General features: G+C 37.7%; 1 protein-coding gene across 1 annotated transcript; it reads left to right on the forward strand.

Annotated features, from left to right (window-relative positions):
- Window positions 1-698: 698 nt before the first annotated feature.
- On the forward strand, window positions 699-7,215 carry fbxl22 (F-box and leucine-rich repeat protein 22). The gene is made up of 2 exons (XM_060887539.1): window positions 699-1,165; window positions 5,560-7,215. Exons 1-2 carry the CDS (start codon window positions 831-833, stop codon window positions 5,906-5,908), a joined length of 684 nt encoding a protein of 227 aa, XP_060743522.1. The 5' UTR covers window positions 699-830; the 3' UTR covers window positions 5,909-7,215.
- The last annotated feature ends 7,558 nt before the right edge of the window (window positions 7,216-14,773 follow it).

A 14,773-nucleotide genomic window follows, 5' to 3' on the forward strand; every position in this document is an offset into this window, starting at 1 on the left:
CCCTCTTAAACCACCACCCTTGCCTCAGGTCGCAGCTGCTGATAAGCTCACATTGACCTGTACTGCTGCTCTGTTGCTTGCATGTTATGAGTCATTGCAAATGATTCACAGGGTACAAGCTGTAATTTCACTTCTGCATCACTTCGTCATCAGTGGCACATACCAGCATAGTTAATATCAGATACCCGCCTGAAAGGTCACCGAGTTGCTTGTGTTTTATTTATTTATTTTTCTTAAAAATGCTTTACTGTCTGATGTATTTCATATGCTGTGCTCATGAAATAAATACGAAATTGGTACACAGTGTTCCTCGGCTTCAGGTTTGGCTGCAAGCACATGTTCTATTTGGACTGTTGTTGAAGATGTATGAAAGATACATACAGGCATATATCAGGAAGTGAAACCAAGGTTTGTATCAAGCTCTGGAAATCTTTCAAACCAACTTCTCACTTTCAATCACAGCCTGAATGAGTAAATGTGAAAGTCCTGCCTTGGTTTCTGAGGAACATTCACAATCACTGTCAAAACATCTGCCCCAACAGATGGCCTAGTACCCTCTTTGTGTGTGTGTGTGTGTGTGTGTGAATGCTTCACACATTTCCATTTTTGTCTTAGCCTGCTGTTGTCGTCTTAAAATAACTCCCATTCCTTTTGACCTTATATGTTCATGGCTACTGTGTGTGAGGAAGAGCTTGGCTGCAAAGGTATCATGAATTCAGGCCTTGCAGAACAGACTGCTTCCCCAGCAACTGCTGATCCTCTGTGTGTATCAACAGACTAGATCTCAGCTCAGTATACAAAGGCCTGCTTGATGCTTTGCTCTCCTAGCAATGCATCTCACAGATCTTAATCAAGAGTGCCTGCTTCATCTTTTTTCATTTTTGGATAAAGGCAGTCGGCAGAACCTGTCTCTGGCCTGCAAGCGCCTCAGAGAAGCCTTTCTGGACCCTCAGCTCTGGTCTCTGCTCAACTTTTTCTCCCCTAGCGAACTTACAAGGAATAACTTCATCCTTGGACCATTTTTGAGGCACCTGAATATATGCTGGCATTCCAGCAGGGTCAAAGTGTGTAACATTGAAGACTATAAGAAGACAACATTCCAGAGGGACCTTTGCAGTAAGCATGCGAGCCTGGTGAGCCATTTCCTGGAGCGTGTCTGCCAAATGTGAGTGCTTTTTTTGTTGTTAAAACGTAATACCATCCTGGTATTGTCTGTCACGTTTTTGATCTTGCAGATGAGGAGGAGGAGGCAAAAAATGCATTGATAATCAGTGTTGCTTCCTATGCTTTTATCTTTTCATTTTCAGTTTCAACAAAGAATATATAAGTGCATTGTCTAGTAATTGTCCTTTTGAATATATAATACCTCAATTTGTAAGAATGCATTGGATTGAGGATTGCACCCCTAGCTAAAAAATAAATATCCATTACGTTCTTACTTGGAAATGCAATTATTATTTCCCAGGAGGGGTTTGGAGCTACAGATGAAAATGACCACCACTGGCTTGAACAAGCTCAAAGGCAAACAACCAACTGTAGCTGTAGGCATGGATAAAAATATTTAATAATTGCAGAGAACAATCATTTCTGTGAACATCTGAATGTGAACAGCATGTGTAAGCCATTTAATTGTCTGTTTGCATTCCTAAAGTGTTCCTTTTGAAGTATTTTCTTCAAAAAGAAAATGGATAAAACCATAGAAATGCTTTAGAAAAGATCCACTCCCACAATCTAATCAGAAACATCCTTATCTCGAATGGACTGAAAGGAATGTAGAAATGCTTTGACTTGAGCCTGGATGCAAAGTTTCTTACTGTTACAAATGACAAGGTCTGAGAAGCAGCAAGCGTTTTAAGATGAATTATTGTCTGAAGTTTTAGTGAGACTGTAATGAATGTAGACATACTAAAGCTCTGTTTGCCATTCTATAAGGCTTTATATCTGTGTTGATGCAGTAGAGAATTGTAAAACCTCCCACTGTGCAGTTTTGATTTGAGATTCTGGCAAAACCACATTTTCTCAGAGAAATGAGGAGGTCTTTCTAGATCTGACAGCTGGCCAATCAAAAATCAAAATTCCCTTTTGAGGGAAGAGGTGACAAGTATAATTAGAATGAAGACCTGAAGTGTCTAGTTTTGCCTCATCTGCTCTCCTCACAAGATGTAAACTGACAAGTGGAGCTTACAATGACCTCTTTGTTGCTGTTGTTTAATGCACATGTTTCACTCTGTCTCTCTCTGACACACAAACCGACAGTGTCACAACATTCTAACAAAAATAGGGTTCTATATTATTGAATATATTTCTTTATCTTTACCACGTTTAAGTTCAGACATTAATCTGTTTTCATTCCTCATAAGGATCACTTCTTTTTTACTGCTGCATCACTTGTCACATGTCTCAGACAACCCATATCTAAGAACTATCCATGAACCCTTAAACAAATTTTTACAACAGAGAAACTCAGTATAACTTTACTGTAGTGTAAGAACTCAATTTACACTCAGAGAGTCCTCTATATTTATCAGTGTGGCTTGACCTATTGATTCACAGATATTATTTAAAGAAGTGAATTATATGAATGTTATTGTCACACAAAAAAGTGTTTTGTGCTTGAATGCATTCATCTGCTGCATATTTCTGTGTTGTGATACTCTTGGTCTGACCTGCTCATTCTGGTGGCCTAGATCTACACAGCGTGTGAGTGTCTTGTGTATGTTCCTATCCCAAAGCCCAAAGCAACATGTTTAGTGGCACATTAGCCATGCATTACCAATGAGTGCACGGAAATGACTGTGAAACCCCTGATGATATGATATGAGATCAACATATGGCAGTTCTCTAGTAAATGCCATAATGCTATTACTATAGCATTACCTGATTACTGTAACATTGTGTTTACAGAAGAACTGGAACAGTGTACAGTATATATGCAGTCAAAACAACTGTATGTTTTTGCTTAAAATCCCATTTGGACAGAGGAATCTACGCTTCGGAAAATATTAGTCATGCCTGTTCCCCCAAATGAAGTCGCTTTCACAATTCAGCAAAAAATCAGATGTGTGTTTGTGTGTGTGTGTGTGTGTGTGAGTGAGAGAGAGTGAGAACGAGAGAGGGAGAAAGAGAGATACATAGGGAGCAAGCAAATGAGATTGAGGGAAAGAAGGAGGTGTGAAACTGATTTTCAGGCTGCTTCATGATAAAAATGCCTGCGCCTTTTTTCTGAACAAAAGGAAGGCAGTGCCACTGGAGGAGGGCATGTACCTGGGAAATAACAAGACACAAATAGTTTCTTTGTTTCTCATGCATATGAAATCAGCAATCTCATTAATCCCCTGGTGAAGAATAATGACTGAAACCAACTCGAATGATTGCCTTAGTTGTATTCCTCCTTCCTCTCTTATGGATATACTTTCAGCTTGCTTTAGTATAGTAAAAAAGAAAAGGACATGGCACATGATTCAAATGCTCCACCCCATGTCCAGGGTTATTGGGACGAGGCCATAATGCTCTGATGCTACTGAAATGTGTCAGCCTCACATGTGGATAAGTGGTAAGATTATGTAAGCCCTTATGTAATCCACAACAGTACACGTGAATGACATCCCAGCTCTGTGAGTGTAGCCAGACATCAGCTGTGTGTGTGTGTGTGTGTGTGTGTGTGTGTGTGTGTGTGTGTGTGTGTGTGTGTGTGTGTGTGTGTGTGCATGCGTGTGTGTTCACAAACGCTGTGCAATTCCATCAGCAGGCTGCAGCACTTCCATACCCACTGGAGTAAGAGAATGCACTAGGAGGAGTCATATGGAAGGAGGACTCTAAGACTTTTAGCCCAGTTCTCAGTTCTTATAAGTGGTATGCTACAAAGCCTTAGATCAGGGGTGTCCAGTCTTATCCCAAAACGCCGGTGTGGGTGCATGTTTTCTGCCCAATCAACAGGAGCCACACCTGATTCCATCGGCCCTTTCTGGATAAGATTGGACACCCCTGCTTTAGATAATTAAAACCATCATTTTATACACAGAAAACCGACTGGACATTTTGTTGCAGTCGGATTTGAGGTTATCATAGAGGTTACGTTTAGGTTAGTGTCTATCGTCAGAAAAAATTGGATTGGATTTCATATGATGCTAACAGTGTGCTCCACCATCCTATTGAAGTTGTGAGGCTTAGATCCAGCACTTTGATGCTTTCATTGACAAACTAAGTGCTTCAGTGTGCATTCAATCAAAAACATGCTGTCTCACACCAAAAAGGTATTCAAAAGGAAAATAAAACCTACTATCAAATAGTCTGAGTTTATGGCAAAGCTCCTCTAAATGCTGTTCTTTTTTATACATGCATCAGGTCCATAAGGTGCATTATATATTCTGTTACATAATATTAATAAATGCATTTGTACATTCATCTTCAATAATAGTTCTATCCCGGACAGGGTTGCAATGAATCTGGAAGCTATCCCAGGAACACTGGCCCAGATCTTTGCAGGGCACCTTGCACACACATTCACACCTAGGGTCTATTTAGCATAACCAGTCCACCTACAGGTATGTTGTGAGCTGAGAAGGAATCAGAGAACCTGGAAGAAACCCATTGGACATGGGAAACATGCAAAACGTTGCACAGACAGTAATCCAGGATCAGATTAAACCAGAGAACCTGAAGGTGTGACATGCCAATATTATCTTGTTACACCACTGTGTACACTATACAAAGAATTTCTTACTCTCTGCAGTCTATTACATAAATTATAAGGACATAAGTAAAGGAAAAGAAAGGCATAAGATGTAAATTGCAAATTCACTAAATTAAAATTAGTGCAAATGCAAGAAACAATGCTATGTGCATGTATAATGTGCACAGTGTGCATAAGCAAAGTCATCCAGAGGTAGACTGGGTAGACTTATTTATGAATCATAAAGACAAATGCCTAAAACTGTACATGGAATAAATGCACCACAGTACACATGCAAGCTGAATTTATAATGTCAGGGTGTCTAATAAAATATTCAATAAGTGTACAAAACGTGTTACAACCACAATATACCAGTTCTTATACAAGTGATACACTCACTCAAGTCAAGTAAAGCCAAGTCAAGAAGTGTTCGTCATTTCAACCATATATAGATAATTCAGAACTTTGTGACATGAAACAACATTTCTCCAGGACAATGGTGCTACATAAAACACAGAACTACATAGAAAAACATAGAGCTAAGGACTTAAAGTAAGTTGTTCTAGCCACATAAAGTGCATTGTGTGCAACCTAGTGCAAAGAGTGCAAGACAAATGACAGTGCAGACAGACAATACAAAATACAACACGACAGGTAAAATAGTGTTGACCAGTATACATTCTGTAATTAAGCATTTCTGCAAAAAGGAGGATTGTAAACAATAACTGGGTTCTTCTAAACATATACACTTATATAATAGCAGCAGTTGGTGGCAGCATTGAATTGTGATGCTCACAAGAGCATTTTTTATAGCAATCCACATTTTCTAACACGATTGAAAATCACACTTTATTTCTAACACGATTGTTCTATGTCTCACTCTTAAGGTGTCCAAACTTGCTGTCTCTAAACCTGTCTGGTTGTGGACATATCACAGATGGAGACGTGATCAACGTGCTACGCTCTTGCAGGCGACTGCGGCACCTGTGTCTAGAGAACTGCTGCCGCGTGACGGACGCTGTGCTGCAAGCAGTGGTAACCCATGGAGGCAGTCTGGAGGAAGTGAGGATGGATTTCTGCAGGAATGTAACACACACAGGGCTGCAGACTTGCAGAGAGAAGAGGCCTGCAGTTCGGCTAGTTGCTGATCGGAGTGCAGGGATGATACCTGACACTGAGCCTGGGGGAAAACTGCACATCAGTAGGGCACTGCAGAAAATCCTCATCTTTTCCTGAGAGCTAAGAATAATGAGAAAATTAGATGTTTTTTTCTGAGGAATCAAGGCACAATGATCTGATTTTTTTTTTCTTCTATAATTTGGGATTCAATAATGGGATTCATTATATTCAGATGTCTTGTTATTTTTAATTTTTGTTTTTATTAAAATTTTTGTTACTCAGGTATTAACATTATTCAAAATGATGTGATTTTTTCCCTTTTTTCCTTCTTTAAATACCTGTATTTAATACCATTAATTTCAAACTTTATTAAAACAAAAATGTCATTTTTTTCATCACTTCTAGCATGCAGTTCAGAATCAGCTTCTTTAATTTAATCCAAAATGTAGAGAATGTTCCAAACACTACATTTCTTCTACTCAGAACACACTAAATGGTATCACGATTAAATTTTCAAGCTAATACACATAGATTACTTCAGTGATTTAAGAGGACTGCCTGCCTTAGCTCACTTTGTTCATAACGTGGGCCTGTTTATGTAACTGAATGTCCTTACTTGGATTTGCTCTGCCATGGTGCATTCACTGTTTGTATCAGTCTCATTATTCTTCCCCGAAACACTCCACACTACAATGCACAGTAATGCTCAGATATGAACCTGATTCTTGTTCAAGGATACTGTGATCGCATTACCAGCTCCATTCGAAATAGTATCTAGCAACCATAGTGCTGTTCTGAGTAGTGGGTGTGTTGTTTCACCCTACAAAAATAAGTGAATGGTTGTTTATAGACCGACATGTTTTTGCTTACATGATCACGGGTCTACATGATTCATTCAGCCATAGAGACTGTAGATATTGGACAAGATCCGAGTTCCGCTGCCAGGCTGCTTGCCCAAACAAAACCGGTGGAGTGGAGAGAGGACAGCGAGAGTCTCATTTCGCTTTTAATGCAGGGATAGGACAGAGAAGTGGAGCTGTCGCTTCAGACACAGAGAGCACTGAGCTCATGTCTCAGCACACAAAGGTTAACTGAGGGTGTGCTGGGCTGGCTTTCTGCCATAGGGCTGATTAGGAATGTTATGTAAAAGAGTTGGAGGCGGAACCGCTGTAGCCTGGTTTGTGAAGATGCCACGTGACGCCACTTCATTTTTAAAGTGTTGTACTAGACGAAACCGGTTTCATTAGAGGGGCGCTCTCTGTGTTTCACCTATAGACCGTTGTTTTATATACTATTATTTCAAGAATAATGCTGTATAATGTGGTTATTCTATGAATGAGATGCATAATCTCACCGTCTGATATTACATCTACAATTATGTGTGTAAAACAAAAGTAAAAGCCAAATTAATCCTTGGCAAAAAACAAGTGTGTACGATACAACACTTTGAAAACAGAATTTTCCTCTCCCATCCCACAATTTTAGCAAACATTTATTTTGCACGGATACATAAAATCTTTTACTAATATCATTTTCAGTGTCATCCATTAAAGTTACACTGTATTCCTGTCATTCAACACGTTTAGGTGAAAATATTCATCCCTGTGAAATATTTTGTAATATTCCACAGGTCACATGTTCAACTGGAAGTTGCAGCATCCGAATTTCCTGAAGATCGTAGGAAAATGAGAAGTGTATTCTTTAATGTTTGTTCTTTATTTCCATTGATATTCTGATATAGACTGATGAGGTGTTGAGGACCGAAGAAAATATAATACTGTCAAAAAAAAAACATGCATCTACTTCTACACATTCTATGCTGAAAGCTCAAGCCTTTTACTTTGTAAAATGTTTCTCTTTCAACAGCAATGTAACAGCACTGTTGAGTTAACACATTGGAATGGGTCATCTGTTTTACTATATTCACTATACCAATTATTTTTAAAGGGCCAAATGCCACCACAATCATGGACATACTATTGAAATATTGTTTAATGAGAAATATGTCACACATAAACCAAATGATCATGATATCTAACCTTCTTGTAACTCATAAGGGCAGCCCCCAGGAACCACCAGCAGTTTCATAATTGTTTATGTTCATCATAAACAATTTTCTGATTATTTGTGTTGGCTGGGGAAAACTTTGTCTATTTAGAAAATTTCAAACCAAATGGAAACTCTTTTCTTGTTATCCACTGAGCAAGATGTGAACCATGAGTGCAAAAAGTGTTCTACATTTGTCACTTTATACAGCTGGTTAAATATCCTAGTATAAACATACTGCTTCTTTTAAAACTCATAACTCTGGAATCCAATAAATTATACGAGCTAGATTTGAGTCGTTTTGTCTGTGCAGATTGCATGGGGGTAATAAACCTTTCAGAGATGTGAGCAGATCTGACATTTCTACAGCATCTCTTTTGATGAGACTCATGTATTCAGAACTGGAACCATCATCACTATCAAAAACGCATTATGGGAAACCTGACCTTGGCTCAACACTGAATGTAATAAAAACATCACTCTGTAAAACCCATGCCTGCAGAGTTATTTTAGCTCCTAGGACAGGACAAAGTCAAATTAAAGATACGTTTAAATGAACTTATGCTCACAAGAATGTAAATTCCACAAACTTAATACCATTTACCCCATTTTCAAAGTGTTTGTGTTCTTTTTTACTTAAACAGTTTTGACAAGAGCCTTACAAGTTCTTTCTTCTGTAGCCAATATCCTCAAGATGTTTTTTCAGTGGAGTCAGATCTTTTCTGTAGGGAATATATCAGCTATGGAGAAGATATATGAGACTGAAATAACAAAGGGATTAGCATTTTTAAATTCTCTTAGAGAAAAGGTAAATAAACGTTGTGCATGTGATCTCGGTGGAGGGAGACATCAGTGAGTGCTGATGTACAGTATTACTGCAGGTTTTTATTGAGCAATAGTTGGACTGTGATTTGGTTATATAACTGTTGTCAATAAATTCTTCAAGCAAGCTGTTGTGATATTCAGGCATTTTGTATTCAGTGTTCTTTTACAAGTTTAAACACTTTCTTGGATGTCTTCTTTTACTAAGAATTTCAAAGAACCAGTAGAACACAGAGGTTAATATACACTAAATTTCCTGAATTCACAGTCATCAGTCAGGCATTTCATTTGTTGTAGGTGCCAGCTCTCTTCTAGGAGTTACATAATCAACCTTCCAGTTGTTTTTGCAAGTTGTATTAGTTAGTCAGGTAGGACTAGAAGGAAATTAAACACTGACAGTCAGAGTGACAGTGACATTCCAAACTGTCTGTTTGTTGATTTCAGTACAACTTATGACCTTATGTGAAACATGTTAAAAGCTTTATAGCTGTGGAGGCATGAGGCAGACATGCTTTGCAATTATATACCTTAGTAATAGAGTTTTATATTCTACTTTATCTTAACATGCCTTCACTTTCCCAAAACAGTGAAAGCTTTAAGCAACAGAGACAGCAGTCCTTCACCTTGAAGCAGGAGACACGATAGGGACATACGATTGTGTGGTGGATTTTCTCCTACAAGGTCTACATTATTGTTGTTTTATTTTTTTTCTGGATCCATGGATACCTAGAGATTATGCACACATAGAACCTCATGGGATATTATTGTGTTTACAACTATTCATAAGAATTATTAAAAGCTGGGGTATGTATAATTTGTAGCAGGAATTGTAAAGTCTTTGCTGGGGCTTTTTAATCTATTTAACCTTATTTAAAGATGATATTCTGTCTAGTGAATTGGGGATTTTGACTCCACTAGCAGACTTGCAAATGGAGTTTGTTCGAACACTTTACTTTTCTGTAGTCCTTCTGAGTTTTTCATTTTTAGATGGCTATATTCCTGGTACAGATTTAGATTGATGTGCTTTTTCTTGAAGTCATAACCTGGTACATGACTGAACATGCATGTAAGTCATTTTTCCCTTGCATATGTTTGGCATGTTATGTAAAGTTTCTCTTTAGGCAAAGCTAACCCCACCCATACCTTTTCTTAAGGAGAAACTGCATTAATTCAGCAGGTCCTACTGTAAATTAATCTGTTGTCCAAAGAAATGCCTCTGTCTTCATTTTATAACCATAATATTACAGCATCCATATGCATCTATTCAGAATCTATTCAGAAATCACTATACACTGTATATATATATATATATATATATATATATATATATATATATATATATATATATATATATGTATATGGTAGAAAATTGTGCATACATAAAGGTTTATATTATAATGAGAGGCCATATTTTCAATTATTTCTGCTTACAGGCAAAATACTTTATATATACAATAGTCACACCAATTCTCTCTCTCTCTCTCTCTCTCTCTCTCTCTCTCTCTCTCTCTCTCTCTCTCTATCTATCTATCTCTATCTCTCTGTAGTTCATTTACTCCAGTTTAGTAAGACACACAAACATGCTGTGGTTGTACCTGGGTACTGTTCTGGTTATTCACCAGTAGTGTTATTGGTGCAAGTGGGGTGTGCATATGTGTTTGTGTGTTTACGCTAACCCGAAATAAACAGGACAGCTGAGAAGGCAGGTGAGATGTGTATGGTCTTTATTGATGTGAGTTCAGCTGCAGATAATAGATGGCTTTAGATAGATGCAAACTTTTATTTTGATATGGATTTTAGTGTGGAAAAAACACATTGGTATCATACCTTGGTATCAAGCATGGTATCATGTTTTTCACTTCTCATGTTTCATGTAATGCCTCTGTTCTCAGTAATAGAATTTAGGAGTTATTAGAAGAATGTGTGTGAACTGAAATTGTTTTCAGGGTTTTTAGATGACTCATAACTTCTGTGAATCTAATTTTTTCTCAGACATTCATAAGTACTGTCCTCTAATGACCCCAAACAACCCATCACCCCCTCACTTCTTTAGCTTTTACTTTCTTTCTCTTTCTCTTTCTCTTTAGGTTTAATAGGCATAACCATATCTGATATACATGTTCTCTTTTGCTTTCTTTTAAAGCCATTTTTTATTTTAGTACTAAGAAGAAACAGTGCTCTGAGATTAAGACTGGCACCAAGTGCATTAGTGTAGAATGAATTGGGTAATTATTACCCACATAATAATTACTTGCCAGTTTTAAACAAACAAGTTGTACCATTATTCTGTTTAAACTTATTGTATAGCAAACCCATTTTCCTAGTTTTTCTCTGTATGTTGTTAATTCTTGAAGGTTCACTTTATGTAACTGCACTTCAGGCTCAGTAACTATGCTTGTCAATCTTCACTTTCAAGGACACATTTTCCACATCTGTGTCTTCATATGAAAAGCAAATTATGATGATACAAGCCTGAGGTTAAATGAAAAGCAGTGTAATCGCACGTACTGTACACATTTGTTTATGCAGCATGGAGTAGAAATGCATTCCGATATAAATTCAAAGCCTGGGTTTGACACAGTGGTTTGCCTATTGGAACTGATAATCTTTTATATGAATCTCACTTTTGCTGCATTATAATCTTACTCTAAATCTAATACTAGCTTTGTTTTTATGATACTCTCACCCATGTGATCATCTTCATATGGATTGTCAGATGATGTTATGAGAGTTATAAGAAAACACAGCGCATATGCAGAATAGTACTGCAAACATTAAAACATAATATAATACATGTAATTAATCGCTTTAAAATAAATACAATTAAAAACAATTTATGCAAAATAAAATTAGAATGAATTTAATTTAATGTTTTTTTATTTAAAACACATTTTATGTATCTATATTTACATGTATGTATAGTCTGTGTTTAAAATATATTATTATTATTATTATTATTATTATTATTATTATTATTATTATTATTATTATTATTATTGTTTGATGCAAGGAGATAGAGAGAGCATTTATGTGTGATTATAAATCTGTCATTGCAGGTGTGTTGTGCAAACCCTGTGTTTGACAGAGAGAGTCTGGCTCACAGAAAGGAAACAGTGAGAGGTTTAAAATGTTAAAGATCCCCGATTCATAAAACTTGCACCATAGTGTAGGCTTTACATTTTGTAATCTAGCTATAAATGATGATAAGGTACATATTCTTACCATTCATCTCATGAAACTATGAGGAATTCTTTCCTTTCCCGGGGGCATGGAAGCCTTTATTATCGCCACATATACATTACAGCACAGTGAAATTCTTTTCTTCACATACCCCAACTGAGGAGGTTGGGGTCAGAGTGCAGGGGCAGCTATGATACATATACAACAGGGTTGAGGACCTTGCTCAAGGGCCCAGCAGTGGCAGCTTGGCTGTGCTGGGCATTGAACCCTGATCCTCTGATCAACAACCCGGAGCCAACAATAAATAGATGGTAATCTGTAACAGAGAAACTGGGTTGATTGGGCAACAGATATCCAGAATCAAGGATACAGTTGAGGCAAATGTGATATCTGATACAAACGGTAATTTCAGATGTCCACAGGGATAGGCTCATCAATACTGAATCTTTGCAGGACACAAAGTGGATATTATGGGTGATTCAGTTTTCATCATATCCACCAAAGCCACTGTGTCATATACTGTAAGTTAATAAACCTCTTAAATGCAATACTATCTAGAAAGTATTGCATTTAATAAACCTCTTAAATGCAATACTATCTAGAAAGCCTTTGCAATTATCCATTCATCCATCGATCCATTTTCTGTACCACTTATTCTACAGAGGTTTGCAGGGTGCCGGAAGTCTGTCCCTGGGAACTTGGGCCACCATGGATGCTAATCCATCTCCAATCACTAATGAGCAAGCCTAAGGTGACTGAGGTGACTGTGGGGAGGAAAAACCCCCTTGGATGGTAAAGGAAGAAACCTTGAGAGGAACCAGACTCAATGGGGAACCCATCCTCATTTGGGTGACACTGGAGGGTGTGAGTATAAATATACAATCTGACAATTGTGTATTGATGAGAAGATTGTTATCCTCAAAGACCACATGTAGTTGGCATCTCATTTTAGTATGAATGAATATTTCATGGAGCAGAGTCCAACTGGAGCTGATAAATCTCTAAATGTCTCAGGATCCTCACTTGGTTGGCCTCATCTCAGTGAAGGTCCAAAATCTTCATGACACTGAAAACAATTGGCGATGGTACAATTTCTGGATGCCTTGGGATGGGTAGAATGAGAGAAGCAGAGAAGAGCAATTAGCGTAGCTGCATATTAGCAAGCACTAGATTATAATATGCATGTATTAGAGCACAGGATTATGGAAGTATTATGTATACGCCTGACTAAAGAGATAGGTTTTTAATCTACATTTAAACTGGGAAAGTGTGTCTGAGCGAACACTATCAGGAAGGCTATTCCAAAGTTTGGGAGTTAAATACGAAAACGCTCTACAGCCTTTATTAGATTTTGTTATTCTGGGGACTACCAGAAGTTCTGAGTTTTGTGAGCTTAGAGAGCATGTACGATTGTAGCATGTTGGAAGACTAGTTAGATACTGTACATGGGAGCTAAACCATTTAGAGCCTTGTATGTAAGTAGCAGCAGTTTGTAATCAATTCTAAACTTAACATGTAACCAGCGTAGAGATGAATAAATTGGGGTTATATGATCATAAATTTACACACAATTAAATTTAGAGATCCAATCAGCCTACAGTGCATGTCTTTGGACTGGGGGAAGAAACTTGAGGACATGGATGAAACCATTAAAGTACAGTCAAACACGCACACATGGCAAGGTGGGAATCAAACCTTCAGCTGTGGAGACATGCTTTGCAATTATATACCTTAGTAATAGAGTTCTAAGCGATGGTCTTGTGTTCCCTCTGTGGTATATTTCTACTTTACACCCAGCTCCAGATCCACGTGACTCTGACCAAGTTATATCAATTACTGAAAATGAATGATTTGCATATATTTTTTAATGTAATACATGGATACCCATGATAAGTTATTAGTATATTGTCTTATAGGGATAAGTCAGTGCTTAGGCATTGTCTTTTTGTATTATCTAGTGTTTATAACTTACATGTTACAGTTGCACAGGTGTATACAGGTTTTCTATCCTTGTGAGTGTGTTATGTGTTCTGCTAATTGTGCAAGTGCTGTGGAGGCTTTTAATAATGCACAGCAAGGCAGGTTTACATCTGCTTGCACTTGCAGCTGAATACTGCTTCTTTGCTTCCAAATTTCCTGACAGTTTCCCGCCCTAAAGCCAAGTTGTCTTCAACTTAATAATCAGCATGTCTGCCTTTCAGACACTTAATTGTAGAACATACTCAACTGACAGTTTGGAAATGACTGCAAATGCAGTTTAAGGCTAAAGTGTATTTTCTGAAAATATGAGACTATTTATATATACAGCATCTGGACAAATCCTGCTCCATGTCCATAAGAGAATGATTGACACTGTAAGTCACAGACACATTACATATGAACAGTCAAGTTTGTTCCCACAGAATTATTATCAATGGCCTCAGAGAGGTATACACTCTGTTCTTGGTGAAACATATATCTCCTCCAAGAGGGACTGGATCAAATTCTCAGTTGTTTACTTTTTAATCCTTTCATGGAAACCTGAGACACGACCCTCGGTTGATCTTATTCTCTCAAATGAAGAAGACAGCCTTAATAAGAGCCAGCCATTTACTTGCCTCCCCCGACTGATCACATGGAGCTCTGAAGCATGGATGCTTATGTGTGTGAGGGTGTGTGTGAGTATATATGTGTGTGTGTGTATATATATGTGTGTGTGCGTGTGTGTGTTTGTCTGTGAACATGAAACCATCCCAAGGACAGGTTGTTAGCTGTGTTGTCTAGGAAGAAGTTGCCTGTCCACAACACCACAACTTGCCTGTCAAAGTTTCAGAGAAAGAACAGAAACAAAGGGTCACACAGAAATACATACTCTTCTTCATCATACTGTAATAATGTCACTGACTGGCAAGTTAGACTGTTTGTGATATGCACAGAACTAATGTGATGTGAATT

The sequence above is a fragment of the Tachysurus vachellii genome, chromosome 14, assembly GCF_030014155.1.
Source record: "Tachysurus vachellii isolate PV-2020 chromosome 14, HZAU_Pvac_v1, whole genome shotgun sequence".
Classification (NCBI taxonomy): Eukaryota; Metazoa; Chordata; class Actinopteri; order Siluriformes; family Bagridae; genus Tachysurus; species Tachysurus vachellii.